General features: G+C 37.5%; 1 protein-coding gene across 1 annotated transcript in view; it reads right to left on the minus strand.

The window, feature by feature from the left end:
• Positions 1–229: 229 nt before the first annotated feature.
• LOC146002892 (dual oxidase 2-like) overlaps positions 230–23,433 on the minus strand; it is a 108,791-nt gene continuing 85,587 nt past the window's right edge. Inside the window, exons 21-32 of the mRNA XM_083140975.1 lie at positions 19,469–19,562; positions 17,201–17,379; positions 14,679–14,887; positions 13,291–13,521; positions 11,279–11,372; positions 9,374–9,584; positions 6,937–7,057; positions 6,165–6,394; positions 4,991–5,149; positions 3,223–3,378; positions 1,883–2,011; positions 230–906 (exon numbers count right to left, since the gene is read on the minus strand). Of these exons, the coding sequence (XP_082997101.1) occupies positions 778–906; positions 1,883–2,011; positions 3,223–3,378; positions 4,991–5,149; positions 6,165–6,394; positions 6,937–7,057; positions 9,374–9,584; positions 11,279–11,372; positions 13,291–13,521; positions 14,679–14,887; positions 17,201–17,379; positions 19,469–19,562 (1,942 nt within the window). The 3' untranslated portion in view covers positions 230–777. The remainder of the gene's footprint in view (positions 907–1,882; positions 2,012–3,222; positions 3,379–4,990; positions 5,150–6,164; positions 6,395–6,936; positions 7,058–9,373; positions 9,585–11,278; positions 11,373–13,290; positions 13,522–14,678; positions 14,888–17,200; positions 17,380–19,468; positions 19,563–23,433) is intronic.

Consider the following 23,433-nt stretch of genomic DNA (forward strand, 5'->3'; position numbering starts at 1 on the left):
AAGTAGAAATGGTTAAGTGGAAGGCTTGTGCCTTAACTTCGCCATCCAAAACAAGGAATAAATAAATAAATGAATTACCTTCTTTGCCCCTCCCTGGAAAAAAAAAATTCCGCGGACGTCCATGATTGGCCTTGAATAAACGTGTCCCATATTTTGTTTTAAAAAATTGATATCTTATAGTTCTTATAAATAAAAACATTTTTGTTTAAATATTTATTTCATTTGCACTCATAGTTTCATTACAAGGTCAAATGTATTTTATGCTACAATGTGACACAATGGCAGGAAAATTCACAATGACATATTTATGATTTCATTTCCGGGGAGTGTGCGAATTTGTTTCTCTAGTCCACAATTCCAAAAGTGTTTCGCTAGTCAATAAATCTCACAATTTGTTTCTCTAGTCCAGAAATTCCACAATTTGTTTTTCTAATCTACAACTTCCTGAAGTTCATTGAAAACATGAGAATGGTTAGGGCAATAAGTGATGATGATAACGTTTCTTCAACTTGAGGAGTATATCACAGCACTGCACATTCTTAAATCAGTCAGAAATTACACAGCGAGAAACAAGCGAACAAACATCTGTAAAAGTTTATGATTAAGTTGTAGCAAGCAAAGTTAATGACTGGCGTGCAACCAGAAATATTATACAATGTTTCAACATCGTATGCTGTATTAATTAATTACGTTTCAACAACCAATATCCTATTCTTTATCTTATAGAACTTTTCCACGAGTTTGTGAAAATATATCTTGCTCTAATGGAGATTGTTATCAGAAGTTTTTAAAGTGGTGTTGAAAGAGAGGTCCATCATCTGACTTCTTGTTCAGCTTGATACACATTCTATCCACTGTCTGCGTCATGGGAGGTGGTCCACAGCTAAACACGCCGATCTTCTTCACCTGGCAGATAACAGAAAAATATATTTCCATCGATATTTGGAAGTATTATGATTTTTAAAAATAATAGCAATTAACTATTTTGCAATAAACTGTGATTTGACGTTACTTTGAGGATGGATACACAGAGATAATGTAGGAGAGAGGTGGCCAAAGCAGCTCCCTGTCAGAAACTGGTTTAGCCAGTGGGGCGTTACGCCGGGCCCCAATCTAAAAGCAGAATTAGCTGTATGTTTGTGAACAACTTGTCATTGTTATATTATCCTTCTTTTCATGTATTCTACTTCTATTTTAGAGACATAAATTCTAATTGCATGTTGTTATATTTTATAGTATACCATGCACATATGACACTAACAAATCTATTAAACCATGGTTTATTATTGATACTAATATCAATGCAATATTTTTCCAGCTTGGTTACATATTTCTGGCCGATTTTCATATGTTGTATATTCACGGACGCTTCGGAATTGTAACGATTCCATTCTGGTTTGTAGCCATCCCACTAAAAGTCAATTTATACAGTCCAGAAATGTCCTTGACTATATTTTGTATTAAATTTAGTCAAATATAGAGGGCAAATGACCCTTGCCCTGTGGGCACTACGCGCTTGGTCCCAGTTATTAGTCAAGAACCCTGCTATATAGCAGCCTGTACACTATTTGATTGGAAATTGAAACAGAACGTTCAAAACTCAACAAAATCGACAATTGAAAGACGTTGAAGAAAATTCTTGGCTCTAAAGGCGATCAGACGAGGTCTAGAGAGAACCAACTTTACTGACACTTTCATTTTCATTTCAAGCCTTGAAGATGAAGCACTGTTAGCTCTAATAGGCTCGGAAGCCTTCATAATTCAACGTTAGGAAAGCTATTGGTTGTAGATCATTTGCAACGTCCATAAAGGAAGTATCACAACATATGTTCATTTGAAGTAATCAATATTTAATGTTTGACCAATTAGAAGGAGACCTTACCTTGGAATGCTTGTGCTGAAGAGAAGTGAGCAGTTGACTAAAATCTGGACGACCAAAATGAGTCACGGCCTTCAAGCCAGTGAACAGCGAACGATCGCATACGCGTTGGAAATGCCTCTCACAGATGTACTGGAATAACAAAAAAATACCTCAGTACAAGAGATAAATGATGAAAATTCTGGTTTCATTACTACACAATAGTTAATTCATGCATGTTAAAATTCAAATCCTTCATTAAGAGTGGTGTAATTCAGTAACGCTCTTCTAAATTTAAGAAAAGTTTTCAAATGAACCTACAGCAAATCTCAATGCCCAGAACTGTGATACCCGAAACTCCTGTGACATGTAGATAAATTGCACACCAGAAAAGTATCTGAGCACCTACCCTTTGGCACAGAGGAAGGTGAGCACCCTCCCCCAATACACACCCTCAGGAGGCTATATAATAAATTTCGTTGCCTCCTCTGCCTTTCAATGAACTTCATTCTGGCTACTTTATTGTTATTGCATTTGTAAGAATTCTCTTTAGAATACCACTTTGCAAACAGAAAAAAAAGAGAGGAACGTTTCTAAGTGAAAGGGATCAAAATTGAAAAGTTGTGTCCTTGTTCGACGTACTAACGTTGTGTTTGTGTTTTCAGAAGAATGAAGCATTTTAAAGAAGAGGTAGATAATGAGGGAAAAAGAAGAGAATTAAGAAACAAATATGCAGAGAGAGAAAGAGGCAGAGAAAGGAAAATGAACTAAACTAAAGAAGCGAGACAGAGAGAGAGAGAGAAGAAATAGAGAGGAACAGAAATAAATGAGGAAGAAAAGTGAAAGAGAGGAAGAAGGAGAAAGAAAGAAGGGAGACAAACAAAAAAGAAGGGAAAGAAGGAAAAAGAAATAAGAGAGAGAGAAAGCTTAGCGGGATGAGAAAGAAAGAAGACAGAATGAGAAAGAAAGAAGGTAGGGAAAGATAAAATAGAAGGGAGAAAATAAATGAAAGAAGAGAGAGAAAAAACAGAAGAGAAAGAAAAGAAGACAGCATGGAAGAGAGAGAATAAAAAATGAACCGTTGACGGAAGATGAGAGAGGTAAAACAGGAAAAATCAAGAAGAGAGATAATAAACGGATAAGATCAAACACTAAAAAGAATGTATACGAAGGGAAAAGGGGTTGTTAGAAGCAAGAATAAGTAAGCAATCTTTCCCTATTTCAACGAGAGGGACAAGTAACCCTACAGCCTTCTAACCTAGGGTTTTTCTACTACAAAACACTACTAACAACAGGCTATAGATATCACAAGTTCGTTACATTCTTAGCAATTTGCACACATTGAAGGCTGACAGACAACCTACCAGTAAGATAGTCCTCAGGTCGAACTTCTCGTAGAACTGAGTTATGAAGATGTGTACAGACACCACCTGACTCTTGTCGCTGTTCTCCAGTTCCCTGATGATGTCCACCAACCACTCAAAGTGCTTCTGTGTCTTCGTCACCCACACGAAGTACACCTGGAAGAACAACATGAACTTGGCTATCAAATCCAAAAAGTAAGATTGTTAGGATCTGAGGAAATGTATGCTCTTAATCAGAGCAGCAACCACGAATTTTTGTCTGGGGGGGGGGGGGGGGCGCAAGTACCAGGATAAACGTACCAATAACAAAAATAATTAAACTTAAAATTTTAGTAGTAGTACTGGTAGACTAGCAACCGTAGTAGTATTATAGACGTTATTGTCCTCGTAAATTAAACAAAAATGTGGGTAGAAGTCGGTGCATTTGATTCGGAACAAACGATTTGGAATAAACGTTCAATTTCACATTAATAATGGAAAACAAGCACACGAACTGATGTTTTGAAAAAAAATATACGATAAATGCATTCCGAATATATTTTTTTCTTTACACATAACATGTATAACTTCCATGTGCAACATATGTTTTACACACATGCAACACTAAATCGTACGTGTACATAGTTTTTTTAATACATATATATATATATATTATTTAAATACATTACATAATCAATTCATCCACCTCATAATAAACCATGAGCAAAAAATATATAAATTGTCTGTGAAATGTGCACGCTTGTATTCCTCAAAACAATTGCTCATGGATTTAAGACAAAATCAATTCAGAGAAGTTTCACTTCTCTCTCTTGTAATTTACAATGCATTGCAGGTAATGCGAGCGAAGCAAGCAAAAAATTATAAAATCTATCTTTATTTGCACAAAGTTTGAAATCGAAGGGGGCAATTGCGCCTGCAGGCGCCCTTGGCCTCAATGTTTGCCCCCTAGAATTGATTTCCGTCCAAGGTTGGGGGGGCAATGCCCCATGCCCCCCGTGTGGTTGCACCAGTGCTCTTAATCCATACAGATTGTTCTGAATTTTTTGTCACCATGGGCGTCGCCAGAAATTTTCGTAAGGAGGCAGGCCAATGATAAAACGTAATTAAGAGAAACAATAACAAGGTATTATTAATGTGAAATAACCATTATAACCGTGATAATAACTATTATGAACTATTGCAAAACTAATAAAAATACTCCGATTTGATTGCAATTTATACTATTGCTACATATTTCTTCCGTGCAATTATGTACATTTATACTGTACTCAGCACTTCAAATAAACTTTTATTATTATTATTATTAATAAATAAATTGAGAGATTTTGCTACTTGATCCACCAGATGAGTAATCTATCACATCCAGCACAATTATCTTGTATTATTTTTTTAGAAATATCATTCCGTAAGTGTACTAAATTTCATAGTTATTGTATTATGTTATCAACTTCTGCACACCTTTCGAGAAAAAGCTTTAAAAGTTGGAAATTTTCACAATAAAGTTTATGTTGTGTTTCACATAAAACTAATTTATGCTTTTGGATTCAATGGTAGAATATGAAAATATAACTTGATTCCCGTACTTTACACTATTTTTTCCGATCTAACGGAATTTACACTTTCGTTATTTTCTTTGAATACTAACTAAATTAACTTTATTTTTGTTATTAACAACAAAAACCTTGAAGTTTGAAATTTTGTTTGACAGAACTCACGCTTAGCAGAATTTTTATAATTATATAATTATAATTAAAATTTGAAATCTTACCTTCTTGCACGCATAGAGACCTCGAATATTCGAACGGAACACAATGTCCTTCAGGATGGACGCGAAAGGAGTGACTCCAATGCCTCCACCAACCAACACGGAGACTTCGAATTGGTACCAGTCCTGATGCCCTTCTCCAAATGGTCCATCAACGTGTATCTGAAAAAAAGGGGGACGTCTTTAAGAGAGTATGGACTCCAGCGTGGGATATCAGGGTCGAAGTACTTGACGACATTAATATAATTATTATTATAATGACATAGCAATATCTCGCCTCCTTCAATAAAAACAAGTGCCACAGAACACAGTGAAGAAAATGGGGGTTCATTGACTGCAATACTTGGTTGACAGATTATCAAAAATGAAATACTTATTGAAACTATTATGACTAAATGGTAAGAAAAACAACTAATAATTGTAACTTCCGAAATTTATACAATACCAACTGTAATGGTTCCTGAAGATAATAATAGCGATACCTACAAGTCTACAATTAGTTTCGTTTGAGTACTTCATATGGTGTTTTCCTCACCTCAAATATAATAATAATAAATATAATATTTAATAATGCTACTTTAAAAAGGAACAGATTAATTTATAATAATCCTTAGCATCAAGAAATATAATGTAGAAATAATTAAACATCCCTTATAAAATATACTGATAATTGGGAAAATGATGTAACTGTTCATTGCGGGATACCTTATGATCATCTATTTTAGGTTTTGTCAAGGTGCATACACACACACACACAATAAAGATTGAAAAATTACCAGTACTTAAATCGCAAAGCTGACCCTTCTTTCAAAATCCATAATGCACACACAGACGTCCACATACTCAAGTTATGATAGGACTATGAATTCAGGAGACTGTGTGTTTGTGTGTGTACCCTGACAATACCTAAAATACAAAATCATAATGTATAACTTTTTCTTTTAAAAAGAAGACGGTCTATATATGACAAGGTAGTAATTATATTGATTACGAATAAAAAAATCCTGTGTGTGTGTGTTTTAAAGAGAAAGCCTTTCATTTAAGTTATGTTAATTCTTCCTGCTTTATTATTAACATTGTTATTTTGGTGGAATTTGCAAAAAAAAAAACTCTCGACACGCCCTTCTTCCAATGTTCAGATTATATCAAACTAATCAGACTTTTATAGAAATCTCACCTTTGGCAAACCTTTATCTCTGATAAGAGAAGGGTCGTACAGCCTCCTGATGTTGCTGGTCCATGGGCCCACTGCCCTGATGTGCACGGTGAGGTTCTCCTCGTGGGGGGCGGAGGACAGGGTGAACGGGTGATACTCGCCGGAGTTGATGCCAGTGCACGCTATGCGGAGCCACTGTCCCGATTTGTATTCGAAGTTGGTTGGCTTCTTGAATTCAAGGTAGGTAACACCTGCAAGAAAAGATTAGATTGATATTCTGGTATTAAGCGTAATACGCTTATGAGAGTTTTATCTTACTTGTTGTCTTGAGAATATCAAACTTCTGATGGTGAAGAAAAACACGTGAACGGAAAGAGAACAGGTTGAAGATTTTGTTTGTGTTGGGAAAAGTCAAAACTTCCATTTGATTATCCGTAACTTGGAGTTGTTTTTCCATAAGAAATACATGAGATTCTGTAAATACTTATTCATCATATTTTTTAACTGTAAAAATCTCAGCTTCCACTTGCAACATGGGGAGAAATTCTTACTCTCTTGCACTAACCAGAAAATGCATAAACCAGATCAGAACGCCATTTATCATATTCTACCAATGCAAGTGATCCATGATCATAATTATGATGCTGAAAATCTATACATTAAGATATTCAGTATCTGTCAGAAACATCTAGCATAGAGCCAAAGTAATGAACTTGCTAGGGAACACCACCGTCTGGTCATCCAACTCTAAGTAACCAAGAAAGTAGATATCGGTGTAAAACTATGTCCTTACCTGAAGGTAAGAGCTCTGTCTTGATGACAGGAATCTCAATTTTATTCCTGCTCACGGTGACCAGCCGATCCAATGCAAAAAGAATGCAGGGGCCCAGGAAGAAATAGTGGAAAAACGGTTCCTGAAATAAATTAATTACCGGTAATTAAATCAAGAAATATATTTTAAAACATAGTCCTTAGCACATTTAGCTACAATAGAACATAATAGCAGAGTAAAGCCAGTCTCACTTACGTCCTCACTTCGCCATCGACTTCTAGCTTCGTTACTTAAGGATCGTGTGAGAGCTTTCTCTTATTTAGTTCCCGACAGAATTAGAAACCGTCTCTAAATCCATTGTTAATACCATAGAATTACCAATAAGATTTGAGGAGCACACTGGCCAGCTCAAGTATGAAGAAGGAGAAGAAAGGCAATAGATGTTCGATTGTTTATTCAAGGCAGCGTAAAGAAGAAAAAGATTCGACCAATACAGCTATATAAATGATTTAGGCGAATATCTTATTTGTTGAATGTTGAGTGAAGAGTATACTAATTATTATTGTTATAAATAAATAGTTTGTTTGCAGGCCCGTACCCAAAAGGGGGGGGGGGGCAAGCCATGAAATATTTTAATGAGAACCTATAAAAAAACTACAAAATAAAACACTGACGGTTTTCAAATTTTGCAAGAATTTCAATTTTCTTCTTGCATAAATGAATGGGGTTGTTTCTGTAGAGAGGCAGACTCCAGAAGTCTGCACTGTAGTATATTTAGCAAATTTTAGTTTTATAACCATTTATGCAAAGTTACCAAACATCCCAATTTGGTCGGGACAGTTCACTACTTTTAATCCCTGTCCTGATTTTTTCCGAACTGCAGACTTGATGAGAAAATGTCCTTTTTTTGGTTAATTCACATTCAGACATGTTCTTCATTATAAGAATCATTCCTAATACAAGTCATTTAACTTATAAATATATTCCTTTCTAATCATATAGATTATCTTTATTACAAATCAAATAAAATCATGGCTGTTCAATGGTGGTTGTATAAGAAAATTGAAAACATTGTTAATTTGTGAATATTGTATTACTCAAATACTTTTGAGAATGGAATGTAAGCAATAAGCACCGAGCTCTACGCCAGGGGACAGCCTTTCTCTGTAAGCAACTTTATTTTTGATTATTGGGTCAGGGAGTGGGCGGGGGCTATCACTGAGTTGATTTTTTCCCGTTACTTTGGTCCATAATATTACAACACTACAATTGTACATCCAGCTGCAATAACACCTTAGCGTCGGTGGTCACATCCAGGGTACGAATTCCCATGACTGAGGGGGATCTCACACCTTTCCACCAAAGATCCTGTTCTATTAAAATTCACCCTCCCCTCCCCATCAAAATTTTCTGAGGGGAAGAGTTTGTGTTACAACAATAAAAATAAGCAATTAATTTTGACTCCATACATACGTTACTAAGAATAATATCAGAAACATGTACAAAGAAGTGAATGTTGCATACACCTCTTTCTCTCTCTCTCTCTCTCTCTCTCTCTCTTTCTTCAGAGCTGGTAACAGCATGAGGTTAAAACGCACTTATATAGTCATAGACACTGGCGGCTATTAGCGGGGGCGAGGGATGCAGTTGCCCCTCCACCTTTAGCAACTTTTTCTCCCCCACTACGCTAAACTTTATCTACCGCTACCGGCCACTAGTAATCAAATTTGATCATGTTGACTTAATTGTTATTGCTCAATCTATCTTTAAACTTACTTATCAGATATTGTGAAAAAAGGTCGTATTATAGATGCAATGGTATATTGAATTTTGTGAAAACGAAATACTCTGAAACGAACGAATTCCGCTCGCATAAAAATGTAAATTTTCGAACGATCCACAATAGCATACCTTGACGCAAGTAGAGAAAATTCTAGTGGGGTCAAAAATTTTAAAAGTTGTTATTTGAAGTTCATTGTGATGGTATCTGATTTTGTAAAACATGAAAAAAAACACCCCCTCTCTCTCTCTCTCTCTCTCTCTCTCTCTCTCTCTCTCTCTCTCTCTCTCTCTCCTCTCTCCATATATATATATATATATATATATATATATACATACACACACACACATACATGCATACATACATATATATATATATATATATAGTTATAGATATATGGGAGGCAACAGGGCAAATTTTAACCACTTCTCCAATATGGATAAATTAGGATCCAAGTTCAATCCCAAAATAAAATTCTGCATAAGCTACTGGTGCCACGCTAACACAATCTACCCTTACCCAGGAACAAAGCTCTTGTTTACACTTAAGTTAACGTTCCAGGTTCCACCATGCTGTCCAAGAGCCTGTCGGGAACAAAAGGACTCAATTTCGTACCACAATGACGCGCGGTCTCATCGCTGATAGATTATATTAATCGAACAAATAGACCATTATTACCTGAATAAGCCTTCCTGCCCCGTGAAGGATCATGAAGAGGTAGAATATGGGGTACAGGTTGTGAGCGAACCAAAACCAGTTGTAGAGCCGCGTCCTTGCGAACTGTATGGCAAATATGTATATGAAGGCTGTGAGGATCACTAGCAAGATGCCGGTCACTCCTGTGATAGTTTGCCAACACCAGTAGTGGAATTTTGGAATTTCGTGTGTCCTGCAGAAAAATAAAGAGAAGCAATGTTACTGTTTATTAATATTTGTAAGGTGAGCCGAGATTTGGAAAGGTGGAAGATAAGGAACTAGAATAAAACGCCCGTGGCATTCGTTTAAGGTACCATTGCAGCACTCACCTGGAAGGACCTTAAAAACCTATCAGAATGCTACCCCCATTCCATCCAGGAGGGCAATATAATATAAATACATCTTAGAACATTTACTTGTAAATTATTTCATGCTATGAAAAATGTATGGCGGACTCTTTAAAAACTATCCAACTACTGTATGTATTTTAAAAATATAGGACACATATTTGTTTATTATTTGCTGTTTTATGAACTAGTACATTAGGTTTTGTAGGTAGAAAAATGCTAATACTTAATTTCGGTGCCTCGTCAATGGCGTGGTGGTATCGTCGTCGCCTTGTACTTAAGAGGTTCTGGTTTTGGAACAAAGGAACGGAGGTACAAAGTGGTTGGGATCCCTTTTTAAACTGTAGGTCCAGTCCCAATAAGCCTATCTATGCATATTAGTAGACTCAAAACAAAACACAACCTTAATTATATTAATCGTAATTTTGTTAATTTAAGTCAAGCAAGTTTAAGTAAATAAACATACTTGATATAGTATAATTGCATATAAAACGTCGTTCTGCCATAAGAACTCGAAGTTTAAAAAAAATATATAAACAAGCATATCTGAGTACAAATTTTCATAACTTTTCAATAGTTACAATTGTACAAAAAAGACTGATAATCTTGTTTGTTTTTTTCTCGCATGGCGCGATAGATCATGGTTCTCAACCAGGGGCGCCGACTTTTCAAAATTATTGGGGGGGGGGGCTCTGATCACTGAACTAAATTAATGAATGACTCACTACCTCCCTTTTATAAGTTTTGGCCTCAGTGTTCGGAATATCGTAAAAGCCCATGAATTCCTCAAAAATATTAAAATTTTTATTTACAGTTCGAATGCAAAATGTAAATTCTTCACGGATGGACATGTCACAAGTTTCGTCAACCATAATAGCAAAATATTCCCGACTTTTAATATCTGCTACCACGGAGCGCAAAACAGATCTCTATAATATATCAATGATCTCGTTCTGAATGTTATGTGAGAGCCATTTGTAGCCCGAACGTCCCATCCTCTCTCCCAGTTCATGCACATCTTCTTTTGAAACTCTTTTTTAGTAAAAATTTTAACAATACTCATAATTACATACTTAGTATATACTAGTAATAAATTATGCGTTTTGCTGTCTCTGGTCATAGCCTCCCCAAAGTTGATGGTTTAGCGGTTTCAGCCCCCAAAGTTGATGGTCTAGAAAATTTCAAATGTGTATTTAAAGTTAAGTTCATGTGGCACAATTCAGAGTAAACTTTACAAGAGAAGCAAAATAATACATTAGATCCTCTTAAGCAAAATTATTTGGGGGGCTCAGCCCTCACATCGTTAACATTGGGGGGCTCGAGCCCCCCAAGCCCCATGGAGTCGGCGCCTATGTTCTCAACTTTCGTGAACCGCGAGATTTCCACCGACAATCAACCCTGAGCCTCATATTACAACCACCACGCTATCAGAGAAGCCTTACATACACTACGAATGCGAGCACAGACAATGTTCAAGTAATCTTTGTTTATAGTCTGCTGGGTTGAATATAGAAGTAAAACATTGATACACTATACTTACGAATGGAAGAAATTTCTGAAAAGACAAGTCAAATCATTCGAAGTCTGAGTGGATATGTGGTAGAAATTGAAGGCATGTCCAATCGTGTGCATTACTGAAATAATAATAATAATAACAATAATAAATAATTCTATCTTAAATTGCACCACGTCAATAAAATAATTCTTAAATATTAAACGGTTTTGACACATAAAAATATATCGATACTAGAAATGGGATAATAATAATAATAATAATAATAATAATAATAATAATAATAATAAATGTTCTTTATTCAGCGAGCAAGGTTCAGCCAAGGGTTGCTCTGCCACCTAACCCTTGTCAATGTGAGAATACGTATGAGATGATATAAACTGCGTATGGAGCAGTAAGCTAAACGTAAAATAATAATAATAATAATAATAATAATAATAAAAAATGAAGAAAGAAAAAATACATAGGAATTAGTTGGATACAAAAAAAAGTGTAACTAGAAATACAAAAGACAATAGTAATAATAATACAATAATACAATAATACAATTCCTTATAGTGAGTGACTTGATACCTTCAGTATGTGCCCCGACTCTGCCATTGTTCCATTAACAGCAGATCTTTTATTTTACCTTTGAAATATAATGGGTTGTTTACACTAGCGATATTTGCGGGCAATGCCAAAACTGCGTGAGTAACTGCCCCCCTTATCCCCTCCCCCTAATCACCGCCACTGCCAACTGACATTCTGTCTTATGTTTTACATTAGACACGCTCAATTTCGTCTTTCTTTTATTTTAATACCTGTGCGCTCATTTTTGTGATTAGACAAATGAAATGCATTGCCAACAATGAATACTCATGGAGAATCGAACTGAGAACATCTTGCATCATCGTCGAGAAAGTTGTCCATTCGACTACTCTGGAAGTCAAGATAATTAATCTGTTTAATATGAAAAAGGAACCGACCTCCGTGGCTGAGTGGTGAGCACAACGCGCTACAACGCTGGTGAACCTGGGTTCGAATCGTCGCGATTAACCAAAAGTGGCAAAAAAGTGAAGCTAAATAACAAAATTCAGTCATAAAAAGCAGTATTTGACTGCTTCTAACGACACTTAAATCTAAATCTAAATTTGGTAACTCTGCTTTCAACTGCATGTTCAACAGGCAGCTAACGTGAAAAGATTTTCGTAAAATCGCCTAGGGAAAGGAAGCTAGGCTGCGTTGCATGCTAAATTGAGAACATCCACGATTTCTTGCAATTCATTTCTAATTGCACTCGAACACTGGTGTGTTTTGTTGCTTTTCATTTCTTATTTGTTGTAATACTATAAATATAAGAAGACTTGGGTACCAGAAACATAAATAAAACAAATGTAAGTCTTCATATACTTAATCGCAATTAATGATCATTGATTGTGTGCAGTGGCGGTAATTAGGGGGGCGAGGGGGGGGCAGTTGCCCTTCACTTTTTGCCACTTTTGCTCCCGCTCTATGCTAAACCTTATCTACAAAGTAAATTGATCTTGCCCCCCCCCCCTCAGTTTTGGCACTTTTCCCCCTAGTTTTGGAACCTAATCTGTTGTGTGCAATTTGTTTGCAAGGAAATTTCCACCACAAATAACTGCAGCATGAACATCCGGAGGATTTTTCCAGGGAGGGGTATGCAAGGTATTTTTTTTTCCGGGGGGGGGAAAGGAGGTATATTCTCCCCCATAATAGTAAAGCCCCGTCAAAAACACTATTTCAGTCTGAAACTATCATGTTCCTTCATCGCATTTATAATAATTAACATAAATTAATGAGACAAATGAAATTATGTGTGAAATATATAATTATTAGGTCGACATTCACTTTCTAGGGGGTGGGATCGTAGCCCCTGCCCCCCCCTTTCAGGACGTCCATGAACTGTAGGGGTAACTTACAGTTAGTTTTCAATTTATAGTAACTGTACCAGTAACTCACTTTTTGAACTATAACAGAAAGTAACTTTCCAAACACTGAAAAAAGCATGACTGATTCGTGAATAGTAAACTTACTTGTAAATACCAAAGCCCATATTGCGATGTACTTGTGCATGTTGATGAAAGAATCAAAAGGAATGAATCTATGGAGGAACGTCTCCCTTAACCGTGTTATGAGATTTCTGCACATGGTCACCAACAGCGTGGAATAGGTGAACATCATTGCCGAGGCAGCCCCGCGAGTGACGGTCACACCGTATCCTGCGATCCTGCGAAGACCTGAGTGTTCCCTTTCCACGGAGTAATCTGGAAGTAATTATAAAGTTACTTATTTATTGTGTAATTTTTTAATATCGTTGACTTTGTGTGAGTTAGTTTTTAAGTACAAGTATTTCAATTCAGCAGAATTCCACACACAAAAACGTAAGTGCATCAATTGAAACGAAAAAAATTCATAGATCTGTAGCTCAGAAGAAATGTCTAAGTGCATCAGCAGAAACACGCACGAACAATACAAAAACTCAACTATTGATGTATTAAAGAATAGCTCGACATAAAGAAGTATGATGAACTTTGGCGTTACCATTACAAAATTATATACCTAGGTACAAAAATGCAACGACCTGTAAACCTGAATCTTGACAAAGGCCAAAAAACACACATGGAATTATGAGTAATGGCTGTCTGATATCTGCAACATTAATTCGTTGATTAAATTCATTCTTCTCTGATTTCACTTTCATACACATCTGAACATGATGCATTTGTCATGAATTGTACTAACAAACAAGTAAAAATTTCAAGTAATCATTGTTTTTAAAACTTTATGCAAAAAAATTACTAATTGTATGCAAAGGAATTGGAACTTTTACACAAAAATTCCAATTATAGCTAAAAAAAAAGTTTCCAAATTCCAATTTTAATAATTTCAAATACAGAAATATTTCCAAATTGCATGCAATACATTCCATGTTTATGCCATAAGAGTAATAATTATGTGCATACTGTAGTATAGACTTGGTACACAATGTTTCTTGAAGTATATATATGCAAGCTCAAACAGGGCTCACACATATTAATTTTTCCTCTATTTTAAATTTCTTCCTGTGGATTCTGATTATCTGTAATATTTGCAATATTTACTCTTCTGTATTACATTTTCTAACATTAACTATCATTATTGTCAAACGGGGCCCTGTTTAATCATGGTCCTCTTGTTTTTAACATTAGTCTTCTGTTTTACTCATATATATTTGCGGTTTAAAATGGCTTCTGCTGTCCTGGAAATTTCATGAAATAAATAAATAAATTAATAAATATTTTATGCAAGGTTATCTTATTCCACATTAAAATTCATCCTGATCGCCGCTCTAAATTACACCATATAATAAATATACTTTCAAACTTTGGTAAGAACCTTTCAGTCTATTTTAGCTCTACGGAAAGAGTACAACATTACTCACAATAAGCTCTTTCGGCAAATATCCCAATCAGTACAAGCGTGTACAGGGTGACCCAAAATAAATGTGCCACATAATTCTCCGCATAACTTGCAATGGCCAGCCAACACGTAGGGGATCTCTTAGGCTCCTTCACCTTCATCGCTTGCTCATCATCAATGCTCATCTCCTGTTGCAGCTGGCGGTGATAGTTTGTAGCATCTTCCGGGTGACTGGAACAAATTATCGTATTTAACATTATTTCTTCATTACAATATAAGTTCCTTTTCACAATGTGAATCTACATGTGTTGCTTTGAAAATAATTTGTCCCTGTATGATATGACCATAACGAAATTCGTTTGCAAAATCTTGTGATATGTACAATTATTTTCGTAAACTTCTTACTTTTATTGTGTAGGATTATATTGGAATATTTTCCTGAAAGAATGGTTATATTCTGTGGTCGCTAAGTAACAGGTTTGTTTGTGAATACTCACGTATTAATATACTGCGTTGTATAAAGTGTGTCCAGTGAAAAAGTGAGGGAAGGTAGAAATGACGAAGATGGTTACAGAAAAGAAACTAAAGTATGAAGCAGTAGCACCAATTAAAATTGAAATGAAAATTTTGGCTTTGTCAGCACTTGGGCTATTGGCACCCGTCATATTATACAAGATCAAGCCCCTTATCATAACTAAAATATATTTACCTAGGCTAAAAGCTGAAGCACATGCAGGGTGTACACAAATGAATATCGGAGTTTTTAACTTGTATATTTTCTATGCTATACACATTACAAATATGAACCATATTTGAAATGAAAGAGTAACTCACCAAGTTTCGATTCTACGCATGCGCAGAATTTGTTTCCTAACTCTGCCGCTTGGCGGAGCCATTCGTAAAGATGGCGACTCCCTAACGTAAGTCATTTAGTGTGTTGGAACTCGCGAGGTGTAATTCAGTTGTTACAGTTCAACGGGCATATCGGAGAAGGTATGGACGTCTGACAACAACATTCGTAGGTGGTATAACCAGTCTAAGATGACAGGATGCTTGTGTAAAGGAGAAAGTTCCAGATGGCCGCGTGTATGAGGCGAGAAGGTGGAAAGCGTCACTCGCAGTCCTAGAAAATCTGTGCGGCGGGCGAGTCAAGAACTAGCAATGCCAACAATGACAGTGTGGAAAGTGTTAAGGAAAAGACTCCAAATGAGACCGTACCGTCTGCAGCTGTTACATGCCCTAAAGCCTGCACATCATTTGGCTCTTAGGAACTTCTGAACACAAATTCTTAATCAAGAAGATAACGATTTTCTTAGTCTTGTGATTTTCAGAGATGAATCCACATTTCATCTAAGTGGAAAAGTGAACACACAGACGGGGGGGGGGGGGTCGCGTGCTAATCTTCACCGATACGCCCGTTGAACTGTGACAACTGAAATATACCTTGCGAGTTCCAACACACAAAAAGATACGCTCGGGAGTCGCCATCTTTACGAATGGCTCCGCCAAGCGGCAGAGTTAGGAAACAAATTTTGCGCATGCGTAGAATCAAAACTTGGTGAGTTACATTTTCATTTCATATATGGTTCATATTTGTAACGTATATAGTATAGAAAATATACAAGTTTAAAACTCCGATATTAATTTGTGTACACCCGGTATAAGGGCAAAAACAGGACAATACGCAACCTTACAGAGGATTACACTGACTGTGAGTCCAGAGTCCAGACGCCAGAGCCACGTAGGCCTGCAACATTGAAGTTTACCGAGTGCCTCCAACTAACATCACTCTCCACAAAATTGACATAAACAATATTTTATATGTAAATATGTGTACCTGCACATTTTGAGGAATTTTATGGGGAAGAAAAGACTGTGCCAGTGGCATTAAGTATAAAGAAAATCTTAAGTAGGTGAACAGTAATCATAGAACATAGACTATATTCTTTAAAGAATCCTTTGAATATCTGACAAAAATTATTAGAAATATTACATTCATCAAGATTCCTTGTATGAAAGTATAAAATAATATACTTACGGACAATACTGCTTAATTTAGTTTAATATCTTTTTAGGCCTGCTTTATGCCACTGAAACAAGCTCAATTTTCCTCGCGGCTACAGTCTGTTCCAAGAGACTGGAGCAAGACTGCACATAGCAGTAAAGAAGGGGAGGAGAAAGCAAGTGGGCGGAGCGAAGCAATGCGAGCTGCTGAAAAAAAAGCTGGTAGCTGCAGCCGTGTTTTATCCTCTCAAGCATTCATTGGTCGACCCCTTTTGAGTCGCTACTTGCGCAGAGGACTTATTTTCGTTCGCTTGCTCCACAGACACTCGATGATGATGATTTGATGTTTTAAGTCCAGTTTATGCACAGTAAGGCTAATCGGGACTGGACCTACAGTTTAAAGTGGGATCCGAACCAGTATGTGCCTCCACCGGGTATCGAACCCGGGACCCCTTGATTACAAGGCGACGACGCTACCACTGCGCCACGGGGGAGGCGCAGCACAGACTCCCGAGACAAATTCATTGATGGACTTCTTACCTGTAAATGCTGAAGGCCGTTTCCCTGGCTCTCTCGAGGAAAGACACCCTCTTCCCCACCGTGACTTTCTGTGCCAACCCCTGTTTCGTTGGCACCCCCGAGAAGTTGAGCTGAGCGTATCCAAGCTTGTCCCTGTAGTCGAGCAACAGCCTTTGGAAGTCTTCCAAGCGCATTTCCTCCTAGAAGAGAGATGCAACGCAAAATAAACCGATGCGGTTTTTTGCATCGTCGGAAAAACACTACAAAGTAAATCACAACACTTCAAACTCATGGACACATTTGTATCAGCTGCAGGTACAATTTCCTGCCGAGAAATGATTGAAATCCTTAGCGGCTATGGTTTTGTATTATATGATTTTGCATTGGTTACATTTGTATTTCATCTTCTCTCTCACACACGCACACACACATGTACAGTCCTTCTCTACTGTCCGTAGCGGACTGTGATGAATTCAGGGGGTTTTCCGGGGTGGGGAAATCCCCTCCGGAAATTCCCCCCTCGAAAATTTCAATAACCTGGCAGAGCATTCGGATAAAAGCTAAGAAATTTGGCAATCATGTTGACTTTCACTTTCTTTCATTCATTTTAATTTAACGTGTACCGTAATTTTTCTAACTTTTCGTAATATAAGGTATGCCCAAATGAGAAGGAGACGTTTGCTGTAGCGGCGTTGTATCTAATCGAAGAAGGTAAATATGTTTGCCGATAGATGGCGCGGTGTTTGTCCCAGTTTGCAGGTGTAGCGAACGTCTTCTCCTACTGTTTCCTCAGTTGGCGAGAGATGTTTTGCGTGGGCGGGTGCATTATGGATTCCTCCAGATCAGCGCAGAGAGCTGTAATCCAATTTCTTCGCGCAGAAGGCGAGCATGCTTCACAAATGTATCGCAGGATGAAGGACGTTTACGGAGAGCAGTGTCTTGCACGTTGCACCATATTCCGTTGGTGTCAGCGTTATAAGGCGGGACGCGAAAGCACCAAGGACGTTGTCATTAACCCTGCCACGATTGCTGCTGTGGATAATCTCGTTCGTCAGAATCGTCGGATCACCACACGTGAAATTGCTGCTGAACTGTCGATAAGCAAAGGAACTGTGCAATAAATAATCCACAAGAAGCTGAGTTATGGCAAAGTTTGTGCACAATGGGTGCCCAATCATCTGTCAGCGACGCAGAAGGTGGAGAGAATGGGTGTGTGCTTGCCCCATCTTTTGCTGTACGCGGAGCAAGGTACGGATTTCATCACCAAGGTTGTGGCATATGATGAAACTTGGTGTCACCATTTCGACCCTGCTTCCAAACGGATGAGCATGGAGTGGCGCCATCCCGACTCCCCACGTCCAAAAAAAGCTCACTCTGTCATGAGGGCCGGAAAAGTGATGCTCAGTTTATTTTTCGACGATGAAGGACCTGTACTCATCGACTGGCTGGAACGGGGTGAAAGAGTGAATTCCGAACGGCACTGCAACACGTTGTTGAGGCTTAAACAGGCCATCAAAAACAAGCTCAGAGGTAAGCTTTCGAAGGGGATAGTGCTGCTCCAGGACAACGCTAAGCCACATGTGGCCAAGAAGACCCTCAACCAGCTGAGAACATTTCAATGGGAAGTCCTCACACATCCTCCGTATGTGACTCCCATATCTTCGGCCCCTTAAAACAATCACTGAAAGGTCAACGGTTCACCTGTAACAAGGAAGGCAGAACACCGTGGAAAACTGGCTCCGTAAGCAACCCAGGAGTTTCTACACTGAAGCCATCCACTCCCTTCCTACGCACTGGGATCAGTGCATCGATGTCAATGGCAATTATGTGTAGGTATCATGTTATACATTAATTTTAATTCACATATTATGTAATGCAAATATTCTATAATGTAATATTCTTTGGATATAACCGTAGTCTCCTTTTCATTTGGGCATACCTTATACTAAGGTTAAAGGTAAAAATAATTAACGAATTTAAATGATCGTCCGTTTTGATAACTGCTACTAGTAATATATAATATAACATTCCATTTAATTGAAACTCAACCATGGACACATGTAGAACGGCAAGGTTGGTGAAATGTAAGCTTCTATTGTTGCAACGAAATTCAAATTATTGCAGCTATTTTAACGGCTAGACGGTCAACAGTTTGCTGTGGAATGATAGTGCCTTTGCGCCCTGGACGTATGAATATATCAGTACGGGTCTTTAGGGTAAATGATGAAGCTAGAAATAATGGAAGCGAACAGTGCAACATTATATGAGATCACTATTACAAGAACTTACAGCACGAGCTAGTCCTGCTGACTCCATCATAGAATTGATAGCACTTTCTAGTTGACTCTCGTCGACGTCTGCATTCACAGTTTCCATCAAAGACCTACGAAAATAAAAAGATATATGTAATACTGTTAACTCGCATACGTCACTTATGCAGTAATAGTCCCGTTTGTTATAATAAACCGCTTACGGATTCAGATAATTGGTTCACTATATCCGAAGTTCACGAAAAGCGAAATTCCTTCCCTCAACCCGAATTGAGGTTAGTAGTGACACAGGAAGTTGCAGACCTAAGGCAGAATTAGTTTGATTGACATAGAATCTATTAGTGAAACAAAATACTGTATCAAACGTTCACATTTCAAAACGTTTTAGTTCTACTTAACTCGTGACCACAGGGCAGACAGCGACAGGCTGTTCCTCCCCTCAAACACGTGTTTCATCACCATGAGTCACAACAGCACCCTCTCGATCTCTCACCCACCTGCACCCTATTCTATTTCAGTCGAGTTGCGTGCTACCAAAACAGACAAACCTGTTTCTTCAAGTCTTCAATACAAAAATGTTTGCTTTGAAGTACTGTACTGTACTTATGATGCTAACAATGATAATGTTTTCATGGACATCTGGTTAGCCAGGTTCATTAAAACCAAAGTTGAAGATTCGCTATAAACGAAATTTGTAATACATTTGCGTCGGCACTAATGATATAGGTTCACTATACCCGAATGTTCACTACAACCGAGTTCACTAAGTCCAGAGTTGACTGTAAGGCTACTTAAGTTCAAACTGAAACACGATAAACGCATTCAAATACACATGCCAAAATACAAAGAAGGGTTCAACAGTGTTCCAACCACTCCAGTGCAAATTACAAAAATAATCTACTACTTTTCCGTCATAGAAGCTAGAACACAAATATACACAAGATGGCGTTCAAGGTCAACGAGAACTAACGTGAGCATTGAGGTAAATATGCTGATAGTTTTCAAGATATACTGAATCGTTCTTAAACATACATGGAATTTAGGTAAAAATGGCAAAGGAAAAAATGGCAACGGAAAAAATGGCAAAGTGAAAATGGCAAGCGGAAAAAATGGCAAAGGGAAAAAATGGCAAAAGGAAAAAATGGCAATGGAAAAAATGGCAACGGTAGAAATGGCAAGAATAGAAATGGGAAATGCAATATATTCTGATTTTATGTGAAAATTGAAAAATTATGTCTAGCGTTGCATCATTTGTAATTAAATATAATATAATTTTTATGTCTTAGCACTGTCTTTGAAGAGATAAATTGTATTTGATGTTCCCAGAAATTATTATTATACCGTTTAAATTCTTCATTCTTTAAAGTGGTAGAACTTGCGGCTCCTATAAAATTACTATAAAATCACATGTTAATGAAAGGTGACCTTTGTGAATAATTTCAAGCATGTGAAATGAAACTTGGAGGGTAGCATAGCAGGTGTTTTAATTTTGACTGAAAACAAGTTTGCATCTTGCGCGCACCTGCTGACCAATCACACGTGTTTAATACAAGTATGACTTCACCCCAACCCTTATCTACCCCCAGCACTAATTTGTGTCACTCGTTCAGCTCAGGGAGACGAACTTGTTTACTTCTTCGAAATGGATATTGTTAGATCGCAGAAAGGTGGTGAGAAGCTCTTCTTCCTAGGATACGCGTATACAAAACAGTCTGATCTGAAGAATGTTATAAGGTGGAGGTGTGCTGACAGGAACAAATTCAAGTGTCGAGGAATTTTAAAAACAAATTCATATAAACAAAATCCTGTGTGTTCCTATGACCATACGCATCCACCTGATTACGATGCTGTAAAGATAGCGAAGTGTCGTAATGATATGAAGAATCGAGCTAAACTCACGGACGGCGTACCATCGCAAATATATGCAGAGATTCTTCAAGGGCAAGAAGATTGTGTTCGTGCACGACTACCTCGCGAAGATACCTGTAAACGTACTATGAGAAATCAACGTCCGTGCAATCCAAGTGATCCAAGAACACTAGAAGATTTGATTTTGGACGGTAAGAGAACATTTCATTTATTTATTTATTGTAATTTCCAAGTTTCCTTGCTCCGTGTGTTATGTCTAGGCACTCTAAGGGACAGTTCGTGGAGTGGTATGCTGCATCTTACGTTTCCATTTATGACCTTATGTAGTAATTTCATATCTGCATCGAATCTACTTGATTTTGGACATTTTCAATATACTTCAAGCTTGCCTGTTTTCTGAGTATATTTATTTATGCATTGTTTGTCTGTTAGAATATAAAGTCAGAGATTTAACGTATTTTCTTCTGTTCTTTCAGAGGAGTGGAAATTGACGAGCGGAGGAAGCAATGAACAATTTCTCATCTACGATAATGGTGCTGACTCTGAAAGTCGGATCCTAATATTTGGTACGAGGGAATGTCTGGAGCTTCTTTCAAAATCCGACACTTGGTTCATGGATGGAAATTTCGCCGTTGCACCACGACTGTTCAGCCAACTGTATGTTATACTGGTTCCATTGGGAGAGAGTTCTGTTTCTGTTGTCTACGCACTACTGCAAAATAAAACACAGGCAACTTACGAGGAGCTATTTGAGGTAAACATTCATTCCATTTTAATGTAGTTCAGAAGTTAGTCAAGAGTTTACTTTATGACTAGGAACACAGTCCTTTCTTAGATGATTACCAGATTCCTTATTAATCATTTTTCTATCGAAAATATGTCTTCTTGGCATTATGTTCAAAAAGTTTATTAATTTGCTCTTTTTGTTTAAAATATGTTCTTGATTAAAACATAAAATCTCTGTTATGTTTCTTTTTTAAAAAAATCGCAAATGTTTTTTCTTGATTTTATTAATTTAATAGCAAATACAATATTGAAAGGGAATTTACAGGACAACTATTTTCTCTTTGCAGGCTTTACTGAGCAAGTGTCAGAGCTTCGGTTGCCATCTCTCCCCAGTGAGCGTTGTCTGTGATTTCGAAATTGCAGTTCACAATGCAGTGCACAACAAGTTTGGACATAGTGTTGCCATAAATGGGTGTTTCTTTCATTTGCGACAGAGTACTTGGCGAAAAATACAAGAACTTGGGCTCTCGACCATGTATAAAGAGAACGAGCAGTTTTCTTTATTTTGTTGTCAAATTGATTCTCTGGCTTTTTTGCCATGTCCAGATGTGATCTCCGGCTTGAAGTACCTTAAAGAAATTGCTCCTTCTGAGGCCGAAGAACTGGTAGACTACTTTGACGCGACTTATGTATCGGGAAGTTTCAGACGAGTTGGAACACATGTTGACAACTCGTTGAGGCTCAGAAGCGTCCCTCCACGCTTCCCTCCTCATACTTGGAACACTCACGAGGCAACGCTAACAAACAACCCTCGTACAAATAACATCTGCGAGGGATGGAACAATAAGTTTTCGCATTTGGTGGGCTACAAGCATCCTACAGTGTGGAAGCTAATCAGGTGCATCCAACAAGAAAATGCAGCAGTGAAGGCGGTTATTCTGCAGGCTGAGAGAGGACAACTGCCAAAGAAGAAAACCAGGAGAATATATACCGACATGCAACACAGACTGCGAAATTTGTGCATTGATTACAGTGCTAACAAAAGAACATTGGAGGATTTCTTACGAGGAGTTTCACATAATCTAAAGTTGCAATGCATGTAAAGTGACGAAATCAATGGTGATACATATTGTTAGTTAAATAATTGTAAAGTGACGAAACCTATGGTGAATATATACTATTTTTGTTACATACTGCATCAATGTTTTTCTTCCTTCCGAATTACATATGATTTGCTTATAACAATTATTTACATTTCCCTAGTTTTGGAAACCAAACGCAACCACTGGATATGTAGAATAAATAAGAATTGTTGCTGTAAACCAAGTGAAAGTTTCAGAATACATGCCTATGACTTTTGCCTTTGTGGGTACATGCAGTCGTTCGCAT

Source organism: Lepisma saccharinum, chromosome 19 (genome assembly GCF_977018435.1).
Source record: "Lepisma saccharinum chromosome 19, izLepSacc3.1, whole genome shotgun sequence".
In the NCBI taxonomy this organism is placed as follows: domain Eukaryota; kingdom Metazoa; phylum Arthropoda; class Insecta; order Zygentoma; family Lepismatidae; genus Lepisma; species Lepisma saccharinum.